At 43.8% G+C, this 14,664-nt stretch overlaps 1 protein-coding gene across 27 annotated transcripts in view; it reads right to left on the bottom strand.

Annotated features, from left to right (window-relative positions):
- celf2 (cugbp, Elav-like family member 2) overlaps positions 1–14,664 on the bottom strand; it is a 1,121,102-nt gene that overhangs the window by 67,083 nt on the left and 1,039,355 nt on the right. For 26 of the 27 annotated variants that reach the window (XM_063072708.1, XM_063072701.1, XM_063072709.1 and 23 more), the window contains one exon: positions 13,058–13,137. The exons of the other annotated variant lie outside the window; for it this stretch is intronic. In XM_063072708.1, coding sequence (XP_062928778.1) covers positions 13,058–13,137 — 80 coding nt within the window. The remainder of the gene's footprint in view (positions 1–13,057; positions 13,138–14,664) is intronic. 27 annotated transcript variants of the gene reach the window in all.

The raw sequence follows: 14,664 nt of genomic DNA on the forward strand, positions 1-14,664 counted from the left end.
AACTACAATCCCTTTTTAATTAATGATTAATGTCCTTGTCATGTTATCACAGGGGAGAAATATGTATTGCTTGTGCCTCAAGTCAAGAATTTAAGGAATGGTTTATTCAACGCTTTCCTGCATTCAGCAAAATCATGGCTAAGCTGCAAATCCAGTAACCCATTTGATCCAGTAACCTGCTTCTCTTGATTTTCTTTCCCCAGTATCTAAAAATGTGATCAATCAGTGCCTTGACTGCACTTAGCTACAGAACATCATTCACAGGGAGAGGATTCCACGCCTGGGTTACTAGTGCTAACAGAGCTGGCCTTTGGGAATCTGGGTGGCTAGCGAAACTAGGTGTTTGTTCATCTGCTGAGGTAACTGGTGAATGAAATTCCCCCTCCACCCCGCTCCAACCAATCCAAGGATCCTAGTTTCAAAATGTACATTGGCTAGCAGCTTTAAAATTCATCAGGCCTAATTTTAAACTTCTTTGTCAGTGACTATTACATCAGCTAATGGGCCCAGAGAGTCCCTGGATAATTCATTAAAAAATTGTCAATACGTTTAGAGTTTATTCGTCTCTAATTAAATAAGAAATATGTGGACAAAGGAACAGGACAAGGAAAAGTGCCAATAAGAAGCTATTTAAACCAAAAAAAAAGCTTACAGCACATCGGAAGCTTGAATGCAATTATCACCATGGAAACGGGTTACGCTGACACTTCTGCTTCCCGAACAGAACATTCTCAAACGTTTGCTTTAAGTCATTGTGTTTAAATTGCTGGGTCAGGTGAGAGCCTCTGGCACGAGAACCCCATGAAGAGGCCACCTCCATGTTAATGAGTGAATATATAACCTGATTTTAACTCCTGCCGATTCCTCCAAATGTTTAGGAGGGAGCACATTAAATTCAGAGTAAAGCTCTAAGGGAGTTGACACAGTATTGGAGGTGGTTATTTGCCCTGTTGATTGGCCCAATGCTGAGCAACCCAGTTCGCCTTTTTCCCATATTCCTGTATTTTCTCTACCTTCAGGTGATGTAGATTGAGGGACATGGATGATGTGGTGAGGTTCTATGTTGTTCTCTACTAAAACACCACAGTGGGATCTCCCCTAGCCACCAGAGAGCTTGATCTGATTTGAATCAGTTGACAAAAGGCTCGCTTAAATTAAAATCCATTGCAATTTAAGAGAGCAATATGCATGAAGCGGATTAAAATGCTTGCAAATAATGAAAGCAAGCTAGATAAATTGAGGACTAATGCATCTTTATAACTGTAACAACTGTGTTTGCAGGAACATCAGCAAATTAAACTGACTAGTACACATACTGCAAAATAAACACCAACAAATCTTACATTTAAGAAAATATCTTCATTGCACACAATTCTGTTTGGAGATTAAATTATCAGCAGTAAATTTAATTGTAGGATTTTTTTTTAATGACAGCAGCTAATAGTTGACAGTTTATTTTTCAACTGATGCTATTGGGATATCTCTCAACACGCAAAGATGGGGATGAGGTGATGTTCACCTCAAAAATCTATTGATTCACTCTGCTAAAGACTCATTCAGTGGGGAAGGGAATACAAATTAGTCTTCTGATTTATACACAAAATGAACAATACAGTAGGTTAATACAAGTGTGTTAATGGCTGTTTTTAATATTTGATTCCACTGACTTTAATGGCACTGCATTTTATTTAATTGTTTTTATTGGGATACAACACGATATAGGCCCTGCTGGCTCTTCGATCTGCGACACCCGGCAACCCCCAATTTAATGCTAACCTAATCACGGGACAATTTACAATGACCAATTAACCTACCAACTGGTATGTCTTTGAACTGTGAAAGGAAACCGGAGTACCCAGAGGAAACCCATGCAGTCATGGGGGGAACATATGCTGTCATTACAGGCAGCGGCGAGAATTAAACCTGGGTTTGCTGGTATTGTAAAGTGTTGGCCTAACCACTACGCTACTGCAATGACAAGTGTTTCCCTGTGAGTTGTTTAGTGTAAACAAGAGAACTTGAGTTTGTCTCCACTGACCAGAGAGGGCATCTCAGAATGCACAAGGTCTGGAACTGCACTATGAGGAATCAGGGATGTGCTTTTACATGGTCCCAGTTGACCCAATGATGAGCTTTTATTTCAATTACAGCTCCCTGTCACCACTGAATTCCCTCTGTATTACAGCCTCACATTTAAGAGCTTCGCACAAAATTAAAGCACTGGCTATTCTGTAGTACTTCATCCTTGCTCTGCTGATGGTGTTGCCTTGTTCTAGTTCTTCTCTTAAACAAGTGCTTTTCTACTAAATCTGTGCCTTTGGCTGGGCTTTTAGCGATTTTCCTTCATACCTCCTTTTAGGCTCAGTGTCAATATTGGTGATATCCCTGAGATAACCATCTTGTTACTTCAGATGTTACTAATGCAGTGACAAGCTGATGCTGTGGTTCTGTATTTACATGCTGGAACAGTGTCCCCATTTGGCGTCCAGACAAAACCCAATACTCCCTTCATCTTGCAACAGTGGCATCCAAGAGCATTTAGACCAATATAGCCATATCAGCAGAAAGGAGAGATGCATGTAGAATAGGGTTATGAAGAAAGCGTATGGTATACTGGCCCTCATTAGTCAGGGGACTGAGTCCTCTAGCCACAAGGTAATGCTGCAACTCCATATAACTCTGGTCAGACCACACTTGGAGTATTATGTACAGTTCTGGTCACCTCATTATAGGAAAAATGTGGAAGTTTTAGAGAATGATCACTGGAGATTTACCGGGATGCTGTCTGGAGTAAAGAATATGTCTTATAAGGAAAGGCTGAGCTAGCTAGGGTTTTTCATTTTTGGAGTGAAAGGGGATGAAAGACGTATAAGATGATGAGGCATAGATGTATAAGATGATGAGGCATGGATAAAGTGGATAGCCCGCACCTTATTTCCCAGGGAAGCAATGGTTAAAACCAGAGGACATTCTTTTAGGATGGGTACAGGAAAGTTTTGAGGAGGTGTTAGAGGTATGTTTTTTTATACAGAGTGGTAGGTGCCTGGAAAGCACTGATGGTGGTGTCAAAGGCTGGTACATATCGGCAGGCTGAAATCAGCAGGACAGGTCGCTCGCTGGTGAGGCAACGTGAGGTTTAAAAGGAGCTTCGGAGCAGAGGGCTGAAATCAGTGTGAGAGGTCGGTCATTGGTGATACAGCAAGAGAGGTCATTTTTTGGGACACAGCGCGAGGTTTAAAAAGAGCACCACAGCTTTCAACTTCTTGTTGGTGGGGTGAAGTCAGCACCAGGCCAATAAAAGGAAAGGAGATGTAAGCGGAGTGGCCATTGTTGGAATGGGGCATTGCTAAGAGTGTTCTGGCTTTGGCTCAACGGGCTTAGGCGAGAGCAAACTTGGGCAGGCACAGGCAGAGGGTCTAAGTATGTAAATCGGAAAGTTTTAACTCAGTTTTATTTCTGTTAATGCATAGCTAGTGCACTGAGAATGGACCTGGAGGTAGTGTTATGTTCCTTGTGTAAAGTATGGGAAATCTAGGAGACCTCCAGGCTCCCTGATAACTCCATATGCACAAAGTGCATCAAGCTGCAGCTTCTTAGGGACCATGTTAAGCAACTGAAGCTGCAGCTGGATGAGCTTCAGCTCGTATGTGAAAATGAGGAGGTGATGGATCGGAGCTACAGTGAATTAGTCACCCCTTGGTTGCAGGGGGCAGGTGCCTGGGTAACTATCAGGGGAGGGGAAGGGAACAGGCGACCTGCGGCCATTCCCCCCCCCCAATAATAAGTATACTTCTTTGGATACTGTTGGGGGGGGCCAATGACATCAGGGGGAAGCTGCAGTAATCAGGTCTCTGGCACTGAGTCTGGGAAGGGGGGGAGGCGAGGAGTTCAGTAGTGATAGGGAATTCCATAATGAGTGGAGAAGAAACCAGACTCTGAAAGAGAGAACCGAACTGTAAGTTGTCTCCCAGGTGCCAGCATCAAGAATGTCTCAAATTGGGTCTACAGCGTTCGAAAGGGAGAGGGAAAAATTGTGGTGCATACAATATAGGAAGGAAAAGGGAGGAGGTCCTGAAGAGAGAACATAGGGAGTTAGGCAGAAAGCTGAAAAGCAGGGCCTCTAGGGCAGTAACCTCTGGATTGCTGCCTGTGACACGTGCCAGTGAGTGCAAGAATAGGATGATTTAGCAGCGAGTGCATGGCCGAGAAACTGGAGCAGAGGGCAGGGATTCAGATTTCTGAATCATTGGGATCTCTTCTGGGAAAGGGACCTGTACAAAAGGGACAGGTTTCACCTGAATCCAAGGGGTCCAATATACTTGAAGGTAGGTTTACTAGATGTGAGAGAGAGTTTAAACTAATTTGGCAGGGGAACTGGAACCAGGGTGATAGTGTTGAGGATGGGGCAGTCAGTATACAAGTACAATGTGTAGTGCAACTATGAGGAAGGACAGGCAAATGATAACGTAAAATTGCAGTCAGTGGGATGAGTTAAAGTGTAAACGGAGGTCAAAATCAAGAAGAGTGATGAATAAGGGACTGAAGGTGTTATATTTCAATGCACACAGTATTTGGAATAAGGTAGATGATCTTGTGGCACTGCTAGAGATTGACAGGTATGATGTTGTGGGCTGAAGGAAGATCATAGTTGGGAACTTAACATCCATGGATATACAGCACATTGTATCAAAAGGACAGACAGGTAGGCAGAGGGGATGGGGTGGCTTTGTTGGTAAAAAATGCAATCAAATCCATAGAAGATGTAGAATACTTGTCAGTAGAGTTAAGAAACTGCAAGGGTAAAATGACCCCGATGTGAGTTATATACTGGCCTCCAAACAGAAGCCAGGATGTGGGCTACAGATTACAACGGCAGATAGAAAAGGCACGTAAAAAGAGCAATGTTGTGATAATCATGGGGGAATTTCAATATTTGGGTAGATTGGGAAAATCCAGTTGGTGCTGGATCCCAAGAGAGGGAATTTGTGGTTGAGTCCACCAAGGGAACAGTAATTCTGGACTGGGTGGTACATAATGACCAAAACTTGATTAGGAAGCTTAAGGTGAAGGAACCCTTAGGAGACAGTGATTATAATATGATAGAATTCAACCTACAGTTTGAGAAGGAGAAGCTAAAATCAGATGTATCAGTATTATAGTGGAGTAAAGGGAATTACAGAGGCATGAGAGAGGAGCTGGCTGAAGTTGATTGGAAGGGGCACTCTGTGTGGATTTTCTGCGAGAAATTTGGAAGGTGCAGGATAGATACATCCCAAAGATGAAGAAATATTCTAAAGGGAGCATGAGGCGACTGTGGCTGACAAGGGAAGTCAAAGATAGCATAAAGGGCAAAGAGAGCAAAAATAGTGGAAAGGTAGAGGATTGGGAAGCCTTTAAAATCCAATTTTAGAAAGCAATTAAGAAAGCCATAAAGAGAGAAAGGATGAAATATGAAGGGAAGCTAGCCAATAGCATAAAAGAGGATACAACATGTTTGTTCAGAAATATAAAGAGGAAAGAGAGATGAGAGTGGATATCAGACCACTAGAAAATGACACTGGAAAGGTAGTAATGGGGGACAAAAAATGACGGATTAGCTTAGTAAGTATTTTGCTTCATTCTTTACTGTGGAAGATACTAGCAGAATGCCAGAAATGTGAGAGTGTCAGGGGCAGAAGTGAATGCCATTGCTATTACTAAGGAGAAGGTGCTTGGGAAGTTGAAAAGCCAATAAATAGGTAAGTCATTTGGACCGGATGGACTGCATGCCAGGGTTCTGAAAGAGGTAGCTGAAGAGATTGTGGAGGCATTAGTAATGACCTTGCAAGGATTACTAGATTCTGGAATGGACCCTAAAGACTGGAAGATTGCAAATGTAACTCCACTCTTTAAGGGTGAGAGGCAGAAGAAGGGAAATTACATGCCAGTTAGCCTGACATCAGTGGTTCGAAAGATGGAGTCCATTAAAGATGAGGTTTTGGGGTACCTGGAGGCACATGATAAAATAGGCCAAAGTCAGCATGGTTTTCTAAGGGGGAAATCTTGCCTGACAAATCTGTGGGAATTATTTTAGGAAATAACAAGCAGGATAGACAAAGGAGAATCACTGGATGTTGCTTATTTGGCAAGCCTATGACAAGGTGCCACACACAAGGCTACTTAAGAAAATAAAAGCCATTGATATTACAGGAAATGTACAAGCATGGATAGAAGATTGGCTGACTGGCAGGAGGCAAAGAGTGGGAATAGAGGGGAACTTCTTTGGTTGGCTTCCGGTGAGTAGTAGTATGCCGTGGGGATCATAGCTCGGTCTGCTTCTTTTCACATTGTATGTCAATGATTTGGATGCAGGAATTGCGGCCAAGTTTGTGGATGATACAAAGATAGGTGGAAGGGCAGGCAGTGTTGAGGAAGTGGATTGCCTGCAGAAGGAATTAGACAGAATGGTCAAAGAAGTGGCAGATGGAATGTAATGTAGGGAACTGCATGGTCATGCACTTTGACACAAGGACAAAGGCATGGGCTATTTTGTAAATGGGGAGAGAATTCAAAAATCAGAGGTGCAGGGGGACTTGGGAGTTCTTGTGCTTGATTCACTGAAGGTTAACTTGCAGGTTGAGTTAGTGGTAAGGAAGGCAAAAGCAATGTTAACATTCATTTCTTGAGGATTAGAATACAAAAGCAAAAATGTAATGCTTAGGCTTTATAAGGCTTTGGTCAGATTGCACTTGGAATATTGTGTGCTGTTTAGAGCCCTCATTTAAGAAAAGATACGCTGGCATTGGAGAGGGTCCAGAGGAGATTCATGAGAATGATCCCAGAAATGTAAGCGTTAGCGTTTGATGACTCTGGGTCTGTACTCGCTGGAGCTTAGACAAATGAGGAGAGATCTCATTACATGCACATGCAGTTCAACTCTTTGAGTGATTATGCAGAAAGTTTGAGGTTAATAACGCATCTGGGTGATTGATAAGTTTGTGGCCTAAAGTAGACGGAGATGAAAAATGTGCTAGGTTTTCTAAAATTGACTCCTCCTACCTTAAGCCACAAACTTATCAATCACCCCTCGTAAGGTGGAGGTTGATAGATTCTTGATTAATCAGGGTGTCAAAGGTTACAGGGAGAAGGCAGGAAAATGGGGTTTAGAGGGATGATGGATCAGCCATGATGGAGTGGTGGAGCATACCCGATGGGCTGAATGGCCTTATTCCGCTCCAAAGTCTTATGGTCTTAACATTAGAGACATTTAAGAGACTCTTATATAAGCTCCTGGATGAAAGAAAAATGCAGCATTATGGGCTATGTAGGAGGGAAGAGTTAGATTGATCTTGGAGTAGCTTAAAAAGTCAGCCCAAGATCATGGGACGAAGGGCTCGTACAGGCATATACTGTTCAATGTCTTATGTTCAATAGTCATCTCGGTGCAGTTAATAAATTAGAAAATGATTTGGCTATGGAAGAGGTTGAATGAATTAATGTAGGATTTTCATTGATTTGATATTAGAAGATACATGTGCATTCAAACGTTCAACAGATGATAAATGAATAATCTCCCTAGTACTGGGGCAGAGATTTAGGTTGCAATATAACTCCCGTTGACACCCACCCAATGGACAGCAGAGGGAGACCTGCAGTTGGTATCAGAGGCTAGAGTACTCTGGTTTTCCTGTAAGTCTGAATGTCAGCAATGGACATGGCACCTCTGACAATCTGACAGGATCTTCCAAATATGCAGATCAGGTCTGATGCCTGAGCTACAGCTAACTTAGTCAGAGTCAAAAGTCAGGTCTCCTGATGAGGCAGTCCGAGGATCGAGCCAATAAGATGAGTAGAAGGCTCTACTAAACTGGTGGCTCTGGCCAAAATATTTAAGCCAAACCTTTCAAGAACAAAGTTAGGAAGTATTTTTTCCACAGATCTGGCGGTGGATATTTGGAACTCTTTTCCAAGTGGTAAATGCTAACTTTAAAATCAGAGACTGGGCAGATTTTTGACACGCAAAGATTGAGCGATTTTTGTTAACCAAAAACTTTGAATGACATGGATTTGGGTGACAGTTTTTATTAAACGATGGAACAGACGTAAGACCAAAAGATTTCATTTACAATATTTGGTGGTGTTTTTCTGGGTCAGATTGTGTGGAACCGTGGTTCAGAAGACACCGGGCAAGCTGAATGCTCCTTTTTAAGCTTTCCTTCTGGACTGTGAGACCACAAAACCTCCATCTCTTTCACTAAGTTTGGGCCTGAGTTTAGAGATATATTCTGTACATCCAGAGTGTGAACTTGGGAGATGCAAAACAACTTACTTGGAACTGGTGATATTTTTTCCCCTCTGCTAAAAGAATATTGCTACCCTGATAATTAATTTATCCAGTACAAATGTAATGTGATAACTCAGTTGATAAGCATCACCTTGAATGGATGCCTCACAGCCATGGTGATTGGTGAAGGTGGAGTGGAGATGATTAAAAAAAAACATTTTATATTTACTATTAAATTTAAGAAGGAACGTGGCAAGAAAAATAAGGACCAAAAAAACCCACAACCACTACAAAGATTAAACAACTGTAAACGGCACATGAATGAGAAAGAAACTGAATTAACTTTCGACAACACTTCCCTGTTCAAGGAGGGTTTGTCGAAACAAAACACAGCAAAAACAAATTAAAACACGTTTAACCTTTGGTCTCTCCACAGGACATAGTTGACTTCAACATCTGCTTGCCGATCATGTTAAGTACCACAGACACCACTGAGCAATCAATGAAGTTAATCTTATTTTTAATGAGTGTAACAAGTTGTTAGTTGAGCAGTTTTACGTGCTATGATCTTTAAGACCTGCGGTTAAACAGTGTTTAAAGACGTGCAGATTATTATAAAGCTGTAATTTCTAGTAAGTTACCATCTCCCAACACATTCCACCTTATTTGTAGCTGCAGTATACTTTTAGAGAACTCATTGTACTCTTGGCCAGATCTTTGGTTTTTGAAAAAGCGAATAAACTTAATGCTTGGGTTCTGCATTGTGCCAGTCTCTTTCAGTTCCCTCAAACAGCTTTCCTTCTTCGTCCCTGTCTGGTGTCTTGCCCATTACTGGTGGCAGAAAGCGCTGACGGCCCAAACTCCCATTCACGTTCTGCGTGGGCTGACAAACTAAACAAGGTCTTGGTTGCCGTGGGTCTTCATCCTATGCTTGCCCTTCCTCGCAAACTTACAGCAAATTGAAAGTAAGACTGTGAGTGGCCTTTTAGTATGGACCCATCAAACTTTCGCTCAGCACACAGAAAATGCTGGAGGAGCACAGCAAGTCAGATAACATTTGCGGAGGGGAATAAACTGTCCTTCATCCAAACTGGGGTCTTGGCTCAAGACATCGACTCCCCTCCAAAGACTAACTTCCCTAACTTGCTGAGTTTCTCCAGCATGTGTGTCACTCAAAGTTTCCTGCACCTGAATAATCTCTTGGGTTTATAACTTCTGGTCAGCCGCATTATATTTTAACAAGGCTCATGGATGTTATTTGGGGGCTTGGGATCGTGTTTGAATGGGAGGTGGGGGTGGCAGGGAGGAGGAGTCCATATATAACTTCCATCCGTTTATTTGCTACAGCAGTGACATGGGCCAAGGTCTGGATCCTGGAGGCCACTTGTCCTTGGGTTGGAGGCCTGTCTATGTGGAAAGGGATTAGCTTTGGCTCCAGCCTAGACTTTCCTCGCACCTACTGGGGCCCAGGGCTCCCCTTCCCCCACCATCCCAGGTCTCTCAGGCTCCACCATCACCTCCGGGGTCTCAGAACCTCCATTTTCCTCCCTCTCCACCTTCCCTGAGAACCCTAAACCTTCTTCCCTCCTCTGATGCTTCCAACTTTCCTCACCCCTCTAATCCCTACCGTGTCTTCACCATTCCTGCTGAACCTCTCCCCTCTGCGGCAGAATGTGGTGTCCTCAGCAAGGACCTTACCTTTTGTCCCCCTATGCCCGCACTTCATCGAATTTTGTGCCCGCCATGATGCCGAACTCTTCTTTCATCGCCTCCGTCTCCAAGCCAACTTCCTCGGCAAAAATTCCCCACCCCGTACCAATGATCCTTTCTCCCATCTCCAACTCTCCTCCTCTTCTTGGACACCCTGAGCTGGTTCTCTGCCTGCCCTGGATCTTCTCATCTCTAATTGCCGATGAGACATCAACTGGCTCAACTTCAGCACTCCTCACTCCTCCTCAAACCTTACCCCCTCTGAACACACTGCCTTCAACTCTCTCCGCACCAGTGCCAACCTCACTGACAAAGGGGGTGCTGTTGTAGTGTGGTGGACTGACCTCTACCTTGCAGAGGCCAGGCGGCAATTCTCAGACACCTCCTCTTACTTCCCCTTGAAGAGGACCTCACTCCTGACCATCAGACAACTGTTTCCAACAGCATCACTAATCTCATCAGCTCTGGAAAGTTCCCATCCATTGTCACCAACTCATAGTTACCACACTGTTCACTTCTACCTTCTATCCAAGATCCACAAGCCTGACTGTCTCTGCCTTACTTGCCCCACTGAATTCATGTCCTCATACCTCAACTCCATTCTATCCCCCTTGGTTCAGTCCCTTCCCATCTACATCTGCAATACTTCACCTGCTCTTCATCTCACTATCTCTCAATTCCCCAAACCTGACTGTCTCATTTTCACCATGGATGTCCAGACCCTATATACTTCTATCTCCCATCTGGAAGGCCTTAAAGCTCTCTACTTCCTTTTCAATAAAAGAACCAACCAGTTCCCCTCCATCTGACAATACTGAACCGCAGCCTCAACAATTTCTCTTTTGGCTTCTCCCACTTTCTCCAGACTTGAGAGGTAGCCATGTGCACCTGCATGGGCCCCAGGTATGCCTGCCTTTTTGTTGGTTACATAGGATATTCCATGTTCCAAGCCTTTCTTGATAATGCTCCCCAACTCTTCTTCCACTACATTGACAACTGCATTGATTCTACTTCATTCACCCATGCTGAGCTTCCCAATTTCATTAACTTTGCCTCCAACTTCCACCCCGCCTTTAAATTCACTTGGTCCATTTCTGACACCTCCCTTGACTTCCATAGCTATCCTAACCATATCTCTTCCCATCGTTTCCTGTAAAAAGGCTATTCCCTTTTGTCAGTTCCTTCATCTCTGCTGCATCTGTTCCCAGGATGAGGCTTTCCTTTCCAGGACATCAGAGAAGTCTTCCTTCTTCAAAGAACAGGGTTTTTTTTTATTAATGCTGCCCTCACTTGCAACCTCTCCCTTTCACAGATATCCGCGCTCACCCCATCGTCCCTCCACCTACTGAGTGATAGAGCTCCGCTTGTCCTTATCTACCACCCCATGAGCCTCTGCATCCAACACATCTTTCTCTGCAAATTCCACCATCTCCAAACGGATCCCACCACCAAACACTTCTTTACCTTCCTCCCACTTTCTGCTTTCTGCAGGGATCGTCCCCTCCGTGACTCCCTTGTCCATTCGTCCCTCCCCACTAACCCCTGTCCCAGAACTTATCCCTGCAAGTGGCCAAGGTGCTACACTGGCCCATTCACCTCCATTCAGGGCCACAAACAGTCCATCCTGGTGAGGCAACATTTCACCTGTGGATCTGCTGGGGTCATCAATTGTATCCAGTGCTCCTGATGCGGCCTCCTCGACCTTGGTGATACCCGTTGTAAACTGGGGGGCTATTTTGTCAAGCAGCTCCACTCCATCCACCAAAAGCAAAACTTCCTGATTCCGACATGTTGGCCCATGGCCTCCTCTCATGCCACAATGTGACCACACTCAGGGTGGAAGAGCAACACTTTGCGTTCCATCTAGGTAGCCTCCAACATGATGGCATGAAAATTGATTTATCTTTCCAGTAGAAAAATTTTCTCACCCCGCCCCTCCTTTCTGCTTTTCCCCACTCTGACCTCTTACCTCTTCTCCACACCTGCCTACCTCCTCTCCCTGATGCATCTCTTCTTTCCCTATCTCCTATGGTCCACTCTCTTCCTCATCAGATTCCTTCATCTCCAGCTCTTTACTTTTGCCACCCACCTGGTTTCACCTATCTTCTTCTAACTATGCTTCTTCCTCTCCCCCACCTTCTTTTTCTGGTCTCTTTCCCCCTTCCTTTCCAGGGCTGTAGAAGGGCCTCGGCCTGAAATGTCAATTGCTGGTTAATTTCCGTGGATGCTGCCTGATCCGCTTGAGTTCCTTCAGCATTTTCTGTGTGTTGCTTTGCTGTTATTGTCTTCCTTTGTTGTGTTATTGTTGCTGCTGCTTGTGTTGTTCTGCTGAACACTGTGTGCGTGCTGTGTTGGTGCCAGAATGTGTGGCAACACTTGCGGGCTGCCCCCAGCACATCCTTGGGTGTGCCAGCTACTAATGCAAATGGCATTATTTCATTGTGTGTTTCAGATAACTATAACCAAATCTGAGTGTGAATTGGAATGCAACTGAAGTCAGCACTGATCGGGCAAACTGGTGGCATTGAAGGGGACACCGGGCATCCATCAGATATCTGCCTCCTCCTCCCACCCCTTGCCAGGCCTCTGTGTGGTGTCCACCAGCTGAGCTCTTTCAACACTTCTACTTCATTCAGAAAAACAACTCCCTTTGTGGGAGGATGCCCCACACTGCGCAACTGGATTCAGTAACGTATCAGCCACTGAAGCCAGTCTTTTGTACATTGGTTGTTTGTCAGTCTTTATTTGTATGTGGCTTTCATTGATTCTAATGTTTTTAATTGTTCTACTGTGAATGAATGCAAGGAAATGAATTTCAGGGTAATATATGGTGACATATATGTACTTTGACAATAAATTTACTTCGACGTTTGATAGGAATTTGGGAGGTACTTTGAGGGAAGAGAAAGATCTGGTCTAAATGCAGACATTTTGCAAAGAGTAAAGCAGGCTTCACTTTTAAATCCGTACTCTGTAAGCACATGGAAATCACTTGGATGATATTGTAGTGCGCTGTATACTGCAGCTTCCCAACATTCCACAATATTCCACAAAGAAACAAGTAAAGGGCAGACATTACAGTACCTCCATAGTCTGAGACTGGTGCATGGCTTTGATTGCATTCTGTGCCATTGCCCTGGTAGAAAACGTGACAAATGCACAGCCTGTGGGGACAAGGGGGACAGGGGAGCAGGAGAGACAAAAAAAAACAACAAGACAAGAGGATTGGACGCTTGTTAAACCAACACAACTCTACGAGAACGGCCACAAGACGACACTGTTCTCAGTTGTACATGAAAATACAACAGCTTTTTAACGATTTCATTTTCACTGACGGTTTTGTTTTTAAAAAGCCAAGAGCAGTCAGACCAAGCCATGCCTTTCCCTCGCCCCTAAAGCCCTGAAGCATCTTGGTTAATGTGCTCACAAGCTAAAGGAAAGTAGGTCAACACACCATTTTACATACACAGCAGCTGCACTGAAAAGACCACATAAAACTCACTGCTATTCAGCTATAGTGCACATGAATTCCTGTTATCCAGTTATAGTGGTGTGGTTGAGAACGACACACATTTGCTCTTCCATCAAGAACTCACTCTATTTGGAGTCGGTGGGGGCGGGGGGAGGTTAAAGCAAAAGTGTAATTGTCAAACTGCTTATTAATTTCAGGGGTGAAAGCTGAGGTACGCTTCTCCACCTTGAATTAAAATAATAATAGAAAATACATTGAATGCTGATCAACACAGGCACTTGCTTCTTGCTTTCTTCGGAACCTTGTCTTTAATGTCTGGATGACACGTTCTCCTGGGGGGAGGGTTTGCAAGGTTAGTGACTTGCTGCGCTTTGACCATTGATGAGGTGCTAAAATGACAGCGGGTAACAGAATTGAGTAGAATGATGTTCATCTTTATATAAAAAGCTGATGGTAACTCACTGGAAGAATCTTGTAAAGGTAGATGGCAGAAACTGGTGATTATAGTCTCTGAAATCTCCTTTGATTCCACAAAGGAACTTAGTAAAATCTTTGGGGAAATTAGTGAGCCAATTTAACTGTGTAATAGTTTCTTTTGCACTATCACAGGCTTTTCAATTGTGTACCTAATGTAGAAAACACAGTGATAAATCATCATCCCAACTAGTGACCTATTTAGAAGACTTGCTGTGGCAGGTTTATATTATAGTTTAAGTTTTTAGCTCTGTTTTTTTTGTTTATTTTCTTTCTCTCTTCCACAACCACAGAGGAGATGATTAAACACCCCCTGCTCTCTCTCAAGTATGCTGGTTTCCCAATCCGTAAATACCCTCCGTTTTCCTTCCTAATCCTAATCCTTCCCCGATCTTGTCCCTCCCCAAGTCTGCAACCTCATCTAGTCCTTCAAGCCTCTTTGGAGTCTGCATCGACTTTGTTTAAAAAAAAGAGATGAGCGGGCCAAGTTTTTTTGACATAGGTGCCATGACTAGTGGGGGAAACAGATACAACAGTGTGGTTTAATATCAATTTCTCCCCCTCCCCTCTTCTCCCTTTTTCCATTCGCTATTCTGATTACCCTCTCACCTCCCTCTGATTCCATTATTCCATCACTTTCTTTCATGGTCCACTGTCCTATCAGATTCCTTCTTATTCAACCCTTCACCGCTTCCACCAATCACCTCCCAGCTCTCACTTCATCGCTCTCCCTGGCTCACCCACC

This window comes from Mobula hypostoma, chromosome 20 (genome assembly GCF_963921235.1).
Source record: "Mobula hypostoma chromosome 20, sMobHyp1.1, whole genome shotgun sequence".
Classification (NCBI taxonomy): Eukaryota; Metazoa; Chordata; class Chondrichthyes; order Myliobatiformes; family Myliobatidae; genus Mobula; species Mobula hypostoma.